Genomic DNA, 12,762 nt, shown 5'->3' with positions numbered 1-12,762 from the left:
GGAACGGGGGGGGGGGATTGAAAAGGGAGACATTGTTTTCGATGACCTGAGTTCAACACCTTGCATATTTCCGAAGAGGCTGCGTCACACAAACCCACAAACGCGGAACTTGGCTTCTGCCGTCAGCTGTACCACAGTCTTAAAATGTTTCTGGAGGTCCTCAGTCATCCGTATCAGGAGGACTTTCTGAGATTTTTTTTTTCTTCTCTGAAGATGTTTCACTTCTCATGCAAGAAGATTCTTCAGTTCCTCTTCTTCAGAATGGAAGAAGCGCCTTGGATGAGAAGCAAAAAATTGGCAAAGGAATTATCTGCATGTACAGTGATACCTCGTCTTACGAACGCCTCTTCATACAAACTTTTTGTGATACGAACCCGGTGTTTATTATTTTTTCCCCTCTTCTTCCGAACTATTTTCACCTTACGAACCCGAGCCGCTGCCGCTGGGATGCCCCGAAGCGCTGGGATTTTCCTGAGAATCCCCGTCTCCGAACTTCCGCTGCCAGCCAAAGTGCCGTTCTTGCATTGCTGGGATTTCCCTGAGGTTCCCCTCGCTGGGATTCCCTTCATTTTTGCCAGCACTGCTGTGAATCCCAGTGACAAACTCCCCCCTTCCAAACTGTATGGGGGAGATGAGCAGAGTGGGGGGGGGACAAAAACGGGAGGCAGGGACTCATGGAGCTCAAGAGAGGAGAAAGGTGTGGGGGAGATGAGCAGAGTTGGGGGGAGAAAAACGGGAGGTACTAACAACAATGTCCCAGGGCCAGGTGACCTCCTTTTACAACCTTTTGACAAGCAAAAGTCAACAATCAGGTTACTAACTTAACAACTGAACTGATTCACTTAACAACTGTGGCAAGATAAGGTCATTACATGAGGCAAAACTCACTGAACAAATGTCTAGCTTAGCAACATATATTTTTGGCTCAGGTGGGGTCAAAGGTCGAGGGCTACTGTAGCCAAACTCAGCTTTGTTTAGAAGACACATGTTCAGTGCATAAACCCCATTTTCTTGGTTCAATGCTAGCAAGGATGTAAATTTTCAAGGATTTAATTCATAGGTATCCTCTTTAAATACTTCTGACAGCTACCCAACATTTTTTTCCTACCGTATTTCAGCTGTACTGGGGAGGAAACATTTGGGTTGCAATGGGATAGTTTCAAAGGGACTATCATAAGTCAAGGTTCACACGGCTATTTTTTGAAAGAAATCCAGAATGAGTCTTGCATGAATCACCAAGTGATAGAACGCCAGTACGTACAAATTTGCTAAGCTTTCCAAAACTATATCTTTTTACGAGATCCATAAACCTGGCCAAAAAGGATAACGGTGATCGTGCCATGTTTGAATAAAATAAAGTTTCCCAAATTTTATCTACAAACTATTAGTAATCCGACCTTTTATATTCAAATAGAGAAATTTCCAAGATTGGATCCTTACAAAGAACAAGAACTCGATTGCTTCATGGCATGTCTTCTTCCAATAGTCCCTCCAGAGCCACATAACCAAATACCGAAGATTATGTGTAAATCTTTCATAAAATAAATTGACCAGACCCACTGTGATGAGGGTCACCCAGAAAGTAATGCAACACATTTTTTTCTTCAACAATTATTTATTGAACACAATGAAACTTACACACAAGAAAGAATGATGCTTCTTCTACACTCCCTATTTTTCCACATAATCTCCGTCCCGTTGTATGGCCTCCCTCCAGCAAAACACAAGGGCGTGTAGGCTCTGTCGGTACCACTCCTTGTTCTGCTCACGAAGCCATTTCTGTACTGTGCAAATCACCTAAAACCCCTAAAAACGAACTTGTACCTTCCTCAGAAATACCTAAAACGAATACAAATACAGTATTCAGAATTTAAAGGAAATATACAATTCCACACCCTAGACATAAATACCCAACGTCAGGTTTCTCGACAGTGATAGTCAATGACATGGCGGACGGCTTATGTCTTTACTATTGAAACTTAACGTCTTATATGCTTTAAGCACATTTGTCTGTCCATTTTTCATTCTTTTTTCTATGTACAGTGATACCTCATCTTATGAACTTAATTGGTTCCGGGACGAGGTTTGTAAGGTGAAAAGTTTGTAAGATGAAACAATGTTTCCCATAGGAATCAATGGAAAAGCAGTTAATGCGTGCAAGCCCAAAACTCACCCCTTTTGCCAGCCGAAGCCCCCGTTTTTGTGCTGCTGGGACTCCCCTGAGGCTCCCCTCCATGGGAAACCCAACCTCCGGACTTCCGTGTTTTTGTGATGCAGCAGGGGAATCCCAGCAACGCAAAAACGGGCACTTCGCTGGCAACGGAAGTCTGGAGGTGGGGCATCCCAGTGGCAGCTGCTTGGGTTTGTAAGGTGAAAATAGTTTGGAAGAAGAGGCAAAAAAAGTCTTAAACCCTGGGTTTGTATCTCGAAAAGTTTGTATGACGAAGGGTTTGTAAGACGAGGTATCATTGTAGAATGAACCTTTTCTTCAGCAGCTATGAAAGGGAGGGAGGGGGAGAGAGAGAGAAGGGGGAAGAGCATAAGAGAGCACTAAAAATGGGCAGAACCAGAGACAGATTGAAGCTTATTCCAAGAGGCCTCTGTTCCCAATTTACATTTTTTCCTCTCCCCCCCCCCCCGCGTCCTGATGCTCAAAATTAAGTTTAAGCCCTTAATGTAAGAAGTAGCCCGGAGTTATTGGCTGGACGTCTTCCTGAAAATTGGATGGATTTTGATGAAATGGAACCGTTAGATTAGTCCAAGCGCTCCTTGCCATGTTTACAAAACTACAATGAGCAGACTGTGCAATCAGGGCAACGCACCAAATGCGAGACGGCCGATGTTTATCTGACTTGTGTGAACCCAGGAAGGGCGAACCTGAACGGGGCTCTGGCGCTCGGAGCGCGCTGTTTGTGCAAACACACGGGGCCCAATTGCACAATCCCGCACATTCACGGGGGAATAGAAAGCAAGGATTCATCGCCTTTTGCTCCAACGCGCCAAGTAGGGAAAAAAATCACAAGATTTTGGAGGAGCGCACAGATGTTTTCTCCATCCTGATCATGGTTGAATTGTGAGTCTGTTCACACAAACAAACACACGGTTTCTTGTTCTGGTTTTGTTTTCTTTGGGGGTGTTTTTATAAAGGTAGACAGACCGAGTCAAGACTGGACATGGCGATGAACCAACGTCTGGAAACGCAGAGCTCCTTGCTTCCATATTATGTCGAGCACATTGTAAAAGACAAAGGAAAGATTGGTCAAATAAAATTTACCTAAAGCTAAATGCAGTCCCCTGAGAGGTGGGCGGTATATAAATTAAATTAATAAATTTAATTTAATTAATATAAGAACATAAGAAGAGCCCTGCTGAATCGGGCCAAAGCCCATCGAGTGGCCCACCAATTGTCCATGGGGATCTTGAGCAGAAAGAGAAGGCAAGACCCTCCCATTCCCTTGACCCCCAACAAATGGGACCCAAGGGGACCCTGCCTGCCTCAACCAACATAGAGGCGGCACTTGGACATCGGTTTCAATAAGGGAGGGAGGGAAAGAAGGAAGGAACCTAAGAACCTAAGAAGAGCCCTGCTGAATTGGGCCAAAGCCCATCAAGTCCAACCTTCTGTGCCCCACAGTGCCCCCCAACTGTCCATGGGGATCTTGAGCAGAAGGAGAAGGCAAGACCCTCCCTTTCAATGGGAACCCCCAACAAATGGGACCCAAGGGAACCCTGCCTGCCTCAACCAACATAGAGGCGACACTTGGACATCGGTTTCAATAAGGGAGGGAGGGAGGGAAGGAAGGAAGGAAGATAAGAACCTAAGAAGAGCCCTGCTCAATTGGGCCAAAGCCCATCAAGTCCAGCCTTCTGTGCCCCACAGTGCCCCCCAACTGTCTATGGGGATCTTGAGCAGAAGGAGAAGGCCAGACCCTCCCTTTACCTGGACCCCCAACCAATGGGACCCAAGAGATAAACCTAGAAATACCTGACTTTAAACATTGCTAAGTAACATATTTTTAATTGCATTACTATTTAGGAAAACTGTGTGTGTTTGTTTGAATTGATTCAAGGATTTAGAATTGTAAACCCAGTACAGAAACCAGGTACTAAAATTGAAAAAACAAATACATAAAATATAAATACTTTTTAAAGTTCACCAATGAATAGTCCTTTAGATAGAGATAGAGAGATAGATGACAGAGATAGAGAGATAGAGATAGAGATAAGAGAATCATAACTGTCCAATGTAAGTGAAGCATCCCTGAATATCCACCTTGGTTTGGAAAGGCCCACTTAAGGGAAGGCTACATCCTTAGTTGAACAGAACAGATCAGGAGCAGATCACCATGAAAAAAACCCACCAATCTACCTGGTCACAAATGATTTAATGGCCCATAATGAATCAATCAAGCCCTTGATCCAAGTCTACATTGTCAAGTTCCTCCACCCATTAACACATTTTCATAGCCATCCTTTGGAAACTAACTGCTCTCCAGCCCTTTTAAAAGCCGTTCAGTCCCCTTCCCTCAAAGAGGACAAAGGGAAGCTAATGATTCTCTTCATTGTGAAACCTTTGTGGGCACTTGAAGAGGTCCCCTTAAAATTCAAATTTTCACAAGGTTCAGTTTTCCAGGTCCCCCTGCTCTCAGAGTCTTTACTTTGGGTGTGGGGGACAGTGACCATTCTCCAGAAATCATTCGGTGACCATTCTCCAGAAATCATTCTTCTTTTTGCATGTAGAATATCTGGATGGAAAATAAATCTTTTGATCTGCAGCCAAAGGACATAGTCACCCTCCACTAGGACATTATCGGGAGAAACTTTCAAATTCTCAGCTTTGTCACCTGTCTAAAGACTTTCAAGACTGCCTATACTAGACAGGACCAATTTGACGTCAGAAACAGCCCACCTTATTCCCTAAGCAGTGGTTCTCAATTTTTCTAACGCCGCGGCCCCTTAATAAAGTTCCTCATGTTGTGCAAGGGGATATTTCCTTTTTTTTAAAAAAAAAATATTAAAGGTTTTTATTTATAAAACACAGACATAAACAGTAAGACCAACAAAACACTAAAAAAAAGATTTGGACAGTTTTGTGACGTACCTTCATTATAATTCTAATATTGTTTCTTCTCCATTACACAGAACATACTTACATCATACAGATAAAATCTAGGTAATGATCTAAATTAATTAATTTTTCTCTTTTATGTCAAGCAAAACACAAAAGTTAACAACTGAAATGATTCACTTAACAACTATGGCAAAATAAGGTCATTACATGAGACACAACTCACTGAACAAATGTCTAGCTTAGCAACATATATTTTTGGCTCAGGTGGGGTCAAAGGTCGAGGGCTACTGTAGCCAAATTCAGCTTTGTTTAGGAGACACATGTTCCTAAAACCCCATTTTCTTGGTTCAATGCTAGCAAGGATGTAAATTTTCAAGAATATAATTCATAGGTATCCTCTTTAAATACTTATGACAGCTACCCCAAATTTTTTTTCCTACCGTATTTCAGCTGTACTGGGGAGGAAACATTTGGGATTGCAAGGGGATATTTTCAAAGGGACTATCATAAGTCAAGGTTCACGTTGCTATTTTTTGAAAGAAATCCAAAATGAGTCTTGCATAAATCACTAAGTGATAGAACACAAGTACGTACAAATTTGCTAAACTTTCCAAAACTTCATTTTTATACGAGATCCATAAACCTGGCCAAAAAGGATAATGGTGATCCTGCTGTGTTTGAATGAAATAAAGTTTCCCAAATTTTATCTTCAACTAATAGTAATCTGACCTTTTGTATTCAGGTATAGAAATGTCCAAGATTGGATCCTTACAAAGAATGAGAACTTGATTGCTTTGTTGGCTGTCTTTAAAAAGTCCCTCCAGAGCCGCATAACCAAATACTGAAGATTGTGTAAATCTTTCATTTAAAAAATTGACCAGGCCCAGACCAATATATACACTGCTCAAAAAAAAATAAAGGGAATATAACTTCAAGTAAATCAAAGAGAAAGAGGGGGGGAGGGAGTGGGAGGAAGGAAGAAAAGAGAGAAGGAGGGAGGGAAAGAGGGTGAGAGGGAGAGAAGGAGGAAAGGAGGGGGAGAGAGAGGAGAGAAAGAGGGAGAAAGAAGGAGGGAGGGAAGGAGGGAGGGAGGGAAAAAAGAGAGGGATTGGGAAAAGGAGGGGGAGAGAGGAAGAGAAGGAGAGAAGGAGGGAAGGAAAAAGAGGGAGAGAGAAGAAGAGGGGGCAGAGATAGGGAACCAGAAGTTCCCAGGCCTAAACAAACATCTAACACCCGCTCAGTTTCCAGCACAAAAGCACCTTGCCAAGAGTCTGCTAATTCAGAGGAAGGCTGGGAGTTAAAAACAACAAAAGTTGAAACTCCCCGAAGGCATCAAAGCCTTTGCACACTCTCACTAGCAATGGGAAGTCCACCTTCTCCTCTCTGGCTTGATGCTTATCAGCCGGAAGGACCTTTATCTCGCCCAACTGGGTCCCATGTCAAGTCCCAAGTCTTGTAGGGTCAAGAGAGTTGGAAATGACTGTGGAGTCTTGGCATGGGGAGCCTGACAGCTTGACTGCGGACTCCTCATCCCATCATTATGAGAGGAGAGAGGGGGAGGGAGAGAGAGGAGGGAGGGAAAAAGAGGGGGAGGGAGAGAAAGAAAAAGCGGGAGAGAGAAAGAAAGAGAGAGGAGGGAGGGAGGGAGGGAAAGACAGGGAGGGAAGGAGGGCAGAGGAGGAGAAAGAAAGAGGAAGGAAAGAGGGAGGGGAAAAGAGCGGGAGGGGAGGGAAAGAGAGAGAGAGAAAAGAAGAGAGAGGGAAAGAGAGGGAGGGAAGGAAGGGAGAGAGAGAAAGAGGAAGGAAAGAGGGAGGGAAAGAGAGCTGGAGAAAGAAAGAGCGAGGAGAGAGGGAAAGAGGGGAGAGAGGGAGAGGGAAAGAGGAAGAGAAAGAAAGCAGGAGAGAGAGGGGAGGGAAAGAGAGAAAGAGAAAGGAAGAGAGAGGAGGTAGGGAAAGAGAGGGGGAGAGAAAGAAAGAGTGAGGAGAGAGGGGAAAAGAGAGAGGGAAAGAGGGAAGAGAGAGAGAGAGAAAGAGGAAGGAAAGAGGGAGAGAAAGAGCAGAAGAGAGAGGGGAGGGAAAGAGAGGGGAGGGGGAGGGAAAGAGAGAAAAAGAAAGAGAGAGAAAGGTAGAGAGAGGAGGTAGGGAAAGAGATAGAGGGAGAGAAGCAGGGGAGAGAGGGGGAGAGACAGAGGAAGGAAAGAGGGAGAGAAGGTGGGAGAGAAAGAGAGCAGGAGAGAGCGGGAGAAAGAGAGAGGGGGAGAGGAGAGGAAGGAAAGGAGAGGGAGAGAAGGAGGGGAGAGAGAAAGAGAAGGGAAAAAGGGAAGTGGAGAGAGTGAGAAAGAGAGAGGGAGCAAGGGGGAGAGGAGGAAGTGAGAGAGGGAGAGAAGGAGAGAAGGGGAGAGAAAAAGAGCAGGAGAGAGAGAAACAAAGGGAGAGAGAGGAGGAAGAGAAAGAGAGGGAGAGAAGGAGGGGGAGAGAGGGAGAGAGAAAGAGAAGGGAAAGAGGGAGAGAAATAGAGTGTGAGATGGAGAGAGGCCAAAGAGAGAGAGGAAGGGAAGGGAGCTGTCAGTTGGAGCTTCCAAGAATGGGCAGAGGGCTCTAACCCACGGGTGATTCCGCCCACAGTTGACCAGGCCCCCAAGCCCCTGCTCCAATGTTTCTTCAGAGGAAGGAAGGCAGACCCCCCCCCCCATTTGACCACCCGACCACCCGCAGCCCAGCTCTAAGGGCCCAGCCTGGTTGGGGGAATCCGCGATGGTGGGTTGAAGGCGAAAGGAGGCTGCGCTGCTGCTCAGGATGGTGCTTGAGAGCTGTCATTTGTCTGTCACTCTGGGGGAAGTTAATGGATCCGTTTGTTTAGTTAGCCGTGTGCTGGGGACCATGAGGCGGAGGGAGCCGGGGCCCAGAGAGATTAGAGGAGGGGAGAGGCTGCCCTGATCCACCCAGGAATGCACCATTGTTTTTCCCTCGCCCGCTAGGCTGCAAACTTGGAAGCCCAGCGCAAGCGGGAGTTTTCACAACCGAGGGTGAACGCGGGAAGCACAGCCAGCCAGAGAGGACACCTGCGTGGGCAGGAGAGAAGCGCAAGAAGGGGGCAGGACAGGCAGGGGGTGGAGGGGCAACACTTCAGTTGCAGGGAGGAAGGGAAGAAGAAAGGAGAAAGTGAAAAGGAGAGAAAAAGAGGGAAGGAAGGAAGGGAGGAGAAAGAGAAAAGAGGGAGGGAGAAAAGAGATAGAGAAAAAGAGGGAAAGGGGCAGGAGGGAAGGAGAAAGAGAAAAGGAGGGAGAGAGGGAATGAAGGAAGGAAGGAGAAAGAGAAAAGGTGGGGAGGAGAAAGGAGAAAAAGGAGGGAGAGGGAAGGAAGTAGAATAAGGAAAACAGGGAGAGAAGAAAGGAAAAAGAGAAAAGAAGGGAGAGAGGGAGGGAGGGAAGGAAGGAGAAAGAGAAAATGAGGGAAGGAGAAAGGAGAAAGAGAAAGGAGACAGAGAGGGCAGGAGAAAGGAGAAAGAGCAGGAGGAAGAGAGGGAAGGAAGGAGAAAGAGAAAAGGTGGGAGAGAGGGAAGGATTGAAGGAGAAAGAGAAAAAGAGGGAGAGAAGAAAGGAAGGAAAAAGAGAAAAGAAGGGAGAGAGGGAAGGAAGGAAGAAGAAAGAGAAAAGGAGGGAGATGGGAAGGGAAGGAAAAAGAGAAAGGGAAAAGGAGGAGGGAGGGAGGAAAAGAGAAAAGGAAGGAAGGAAGGAAGGAAGGAAGGAAGGAAGGAAGGAAGGAAGGAAGGAAGGAAGGAAGGAAAGGAGGGAAGGGGTGAGTCTGCGGAGAGGGGTGGCATACAAATCTAAATAATAAATAATAATAATAAATAAATAAGGAAAAAGAGAAGGATCACTCAGGCAATTTCTGAAAAGTCATTAGGAATTAAAAATACATAAACCCTCTACTTGTGGACAATTGCATCGGCTTCCTTACCTCGGGCTGATTCAGCCAGCACCAGCGTCCCCAGAAACACCAGCACCATCCGGAGGCCCATTTTGAATGCCCAGTGGACTCTCCAACACCTGGAAAGGAAAAGAGACCAAGCGTGAACCCAGAGGAGTGCCAAATCCTTCCCCAGCACAAAACACAACAGGAAGAAGAAGAAGAAAGAAGAAGAAGAAGAGGAGGAGGAGGAGGAGGAGAAGGAAGAAGGAGAACGAGGAGGAAGGCTCCAGCCTCACTTATAACCCAGGAATCCTTTTGCAAACCCACTTTTTCCGAGGTGGGGCAGCCTAATCGAGACTTTCGATGGGGAAAAGCGGGCTCACCTGGCCCGAACCTAGGGAGGCGGGGGGGGGGCAGGGGAGGGGAAGGCAGCCTGGAGACGCTGCAGCCCCACCTGGCCAAACCCTTTTTCCCCGGTAGACTGCAGCGGCCCGCGCGGCTCTCCCAAGGCTGCCGGAGCGCCTCCCTCGAGTCCAGGCGCCGCTTGCGCCCTTCTCTGCCGGCGGGACTCCCACCCACGCCCGCCAAGCGCCAAGCAAAACCCGCGCAGTTCCACCCGGCCATTAGCCGACAAATTGGGTTGGGGGGCCGGGGGAAGAGAGGCCCAGCCCGGGGAAGGGGAAGCTCCCAGTCCCGACAAAGAAACGCCGGTCGGAGCGCAAGTGCCTGCAAAGCCAAGCGCGCAGCCACGCGCAAAGGGAGCTGCCGCCGGTCTCGCCCACGGCGCCGGCCGCGCAGGTCTTCTCGCCCGGCAGGGGAAGCGCCCGGCCTCGCGGTGGCCCCGACCGAGCTCGCCTGGGGGGCGTCATCTCCGGGGCCGCTCAAGCAGCCGCGCCGAAGTGAAAGCCGCCCGGCCCCGGATCGCCAGCCCCAAGAATTCCGGGTAGAAGCGCCCGCGCAAGGGATGCGGAGCGAAGGAAGGAAGGAAGGAAGGAAAAGAGGGAGGAAGGGAAAGAAAAGAGAAAAGGAGGGAGGGAGGGAGGAAAGGAGGAACTAATGAACGAATGAAGGGGAAAGAGAAAAGGAGAAAGAGGAGAGAGCAAGGAAGGAAAAAGAGAAAAGAGGGAAGGAGAAAGGGAAAGAAGGAAAAAGAGAAAAGAAAGGAGGGAAGGGCTGAAGGAAGAAAAACGGGAGGGAAGGAAGGAAAAAAGAAAGAGAAAGTGGAAGGAAGGAGAAAGAAAAGAAGGGAGGGGGAGGAAAAAGAAAAAAGGGAGGGAGGGAGGAGAAAGAAAAGAAGGGAGAGGGAGGAGAAAGAACAGAAGGGGGAGGAAGGGAGGGAGGAGAAAGAAAAGGAGGGAGAGAGAGAAAAGAAGAAAGGAAAGAGAAAAGGAGGGAGAAAAGAGGAAGGAAGGAGAAAGAGAAAAGGTGGAAGGAATAAGAAAGAGAAAGGAAGGGAGAGAGGGAGGGAGGGAGGAAGAAGAAAGAAAAGGAGGGGAACTAAGAAGGAAAAAAGAGAAAAAGTGGAAGGAAAGAAGGAGAAAGAAAAACGGGCAGGGAAAAGAGAGAAGAAGGGTGAAGGAAGAAAAACTGGAGGGAGGGAGGAAGGGAGGAAGGAAGGAAGGAAGAGCAGCACCTGGGCCACCTGCCCATCGCCACGTGGGAGCCGCAGCCTCGCGGGGAAGGCACAGAGCGGGGGGGCGCTGCCTACCTGCCGCCTCCTGCTACTCCCGCGCCGGCCCGGCTCAAGCTGCCTTCGGCGCCGGCGGCTTTCCCGATCCCCGCGCTCCTCCTCCGTGGCCGCCGCCGCCGCCGCCGCCTGCGGGCCGCCCCATGCCCGGCCGCTCGCCCCTCCGCCGGCCCCGCGTGTCCAGAGTTCGAGTCCCAGCGGCGGGATGCGGGCGGGGAAGGCAGCGGCGGCGGGAGCTGGGCTGGCGGGCGAGGCAGACTGAGCGCCCTTCCCGGCTGGGGCTCCCGGGCAGCCCGCAGCCCCGCCCCGGCTCCACTGCCCTCCAGGCCCCGCCCTCAGCGCTCTCCCCCCCCCCCCCCGTCAGGGGGGAGCGGCGGGAGGAGGAGGAGGAAAACTCTCAGTGGAGCGGATCACTTAGTTGTAGCAATTAACAGTAGAAGGTAGAGGAGGGAAAAGAAGTAGGAACTATAGAGAGTTCACAGGGAGAGGATGACTGGAGGGGAGGAGGAAGAAGAGGAAGGAGGAGAGGAAGGAGAACGGAGAGGAACGGCGAAGTAGTTGTGTAGAAGCGGTAGAAGAAGTGGAGGTGGCGAAGGAGGACGGAGAAGGAGTTGTGCAGGAGCGGTAGAAGAGATGGAGGAAGAGGAGGAGAGAGAAGAAAGACGGAGAAGAACGGAGAAGAAGAGGTGTAGAAGAGGTAGAAGTAGAGGTGGTGGAGGAGGAGAAGGATTGGAAGGTGAATAAAGAGGGAAAGAGAAAGAAAGGAGAAAGAAAGAAAGAAGGAAGGAAGGAAGGAAAGAAAAAGAAGAGATAGTAGAGATGAAGGAGGAGGAGGGAGAAGAAAGACGATGAAGAACGGAGAAGGAGTTGTGTAGAAGAGGTCGAAGTAGAGGTGGAAGAGGAGGAAGAGGAGAAGGATTGGAAGAAGGTGAACAAAGAAGGAAGGAAGGAAAGAAAGAACGGGAGAGAGAAAGAGACAGAATGAAAAAGAGAGAGAAATAAAAAGAAAGAGAGAGAGAAGAGAGAGAGAGAAAGACAGAAAGAAAGAATGAGAGAAAAAAGTGAGTGAAAGAGAGTGAGAGAAAGACAGAAACAAAGAGAAAGCGAGAGCAAAAGAAAGAAAGAGACAAAGACAGAGAAGAAGGAAGGAAGAAAAAGAGGAGGAGGAGGGAGGAAGAGGAGGGAGGGGGTTCCGACGCCCGCAGAGCTGGCAGGTGAGGCGGAGGAGCCGTGGGAACGGAGCAACTTTGCAGTTGGAGGCGACTCCGAAGTTTTCTCCTCCAAACAGCCGGCATTCACACACCGGGGATGGGTGGGGAGAATTTGTCCTCTTGAAATCGGGGGTTCCTCCCTCCCTCGTCCCCCATTCAGTCGGCCTGGAGTTGGGGCTCCGCGGGGTCTCCTCTCCCCGTCCTCGACCCCCTGCCCGGCCGCCTTGTGGCTCCCCATCGCCCCCTTTGGTCCAAAACGAGCCTCGGCGGGCCAGCCGCTTTGGGAAGGCGCTTGGCTTGCGCCCGGGCGCAAAAACAAAACTAGGGCTCCCCAAATAATGAATCAAAGCACCTGGAGCTCCTCCTGCCCGAGCCCCGGACTCGCAGGTAGAGTGCTCCGCCAAGGGGAGGCTCGGCCGAAAGGCAAAAGGGGCCGCTCGGGCTCTCTCCGGGGTCGTCCGCGGCGGGGCAGAGATTCCCGTGGACGCCAGCGGCTCCGCTCCGAGCTTCTCCCCGCAGCCCCTGCTGGCTCTCCAAAGTTACTAGCGCTCTGCGCGGAGTCTCCTCCTCTTCCTCCCCCCTCCTCCTCCTCGGTGACACCCCGTGGAAGGATGGAGAGGAGAGGCGGGGGCGCTTTCTCCCCACGTTCTTTTTGGACCCGGGTTTCTTTCCCAGAATTCATTCTCGGGGGTCTCTTTTTTCTCCCGAAAGAATGCAGGTATTTCTTTCACCATGGTTGCTCACCTGAAGACCGTAGCTTGCTTGCTTGCTTGCTTTCTTTCTTTCTTCCTTCCCGTCTTCCTTCCTTCCTGTCTCGTTCTTTCTTTCTTTCTTCCATCCATCCTTCCTGTCTTTCTTTTTCTGCCTTCCTTCCTTTTTTCT

At 49.2% G+C, this 12,762-nt stretch overlaps 1 protein-coding gene across 2 annotated transcripts in view; it reads right to left on the bottom strand.

Moving 5' to 3' along the window:
- FGFRL1 (fibroblast growth factor receptor like 1) overlaps nt 1–12,389 on the bottom strand; it is a 141,847-nt gene extending 129,458 nt beyond the window's left edge. Inside the window, exons 1-2 of one of the 2 annotated variants that reach the window (XM_070751429.1) lie at nt 12,233–12,389; nt 9,031–9,119 (exon numbers count right to left, since the gene is read on the bottom strand). In XM_070751429.1, coding sequence (XP_070607530.1) covers nt 9,031–9,091 — 61 coding nt within the window. In that variant the 5' untranslated portion in view covers nt 9,092–9,119; nt 12,233–12,389. Of the gene's footprint in view, nt 1–9,030; nt 9,120–10,690; nt 10,932–12,232 lie in introns of those variants that run through there. The other variant, XM_070751427.1, reaches the window with a different exon arrangement.
- Between the last annotated feature and the right edge of the window lie 373 nt (nt 12,390–12,762).

Source organism: Erythrolamprus reginae, chromosome 4 (genome assembly GCF_031021105.1).
Source record: "Erythrolamprus reginae isolate rEryReg1 chromosome 4, rEryReg1.hap1, whole genome shotgun sequence".
Taxonomy (NCBI): Eukaryota; Metazoa; Chordata; class Lepidosauria; order Squamata; family Dipsadidae; genus Erythrolamprus; species Erythrolamprus reginae.
The sequence above is the reverse complement of the archived record's forward strand: the minus strand, read 5'-3'. Positions and strand labels throughout refer to the sequence as shown.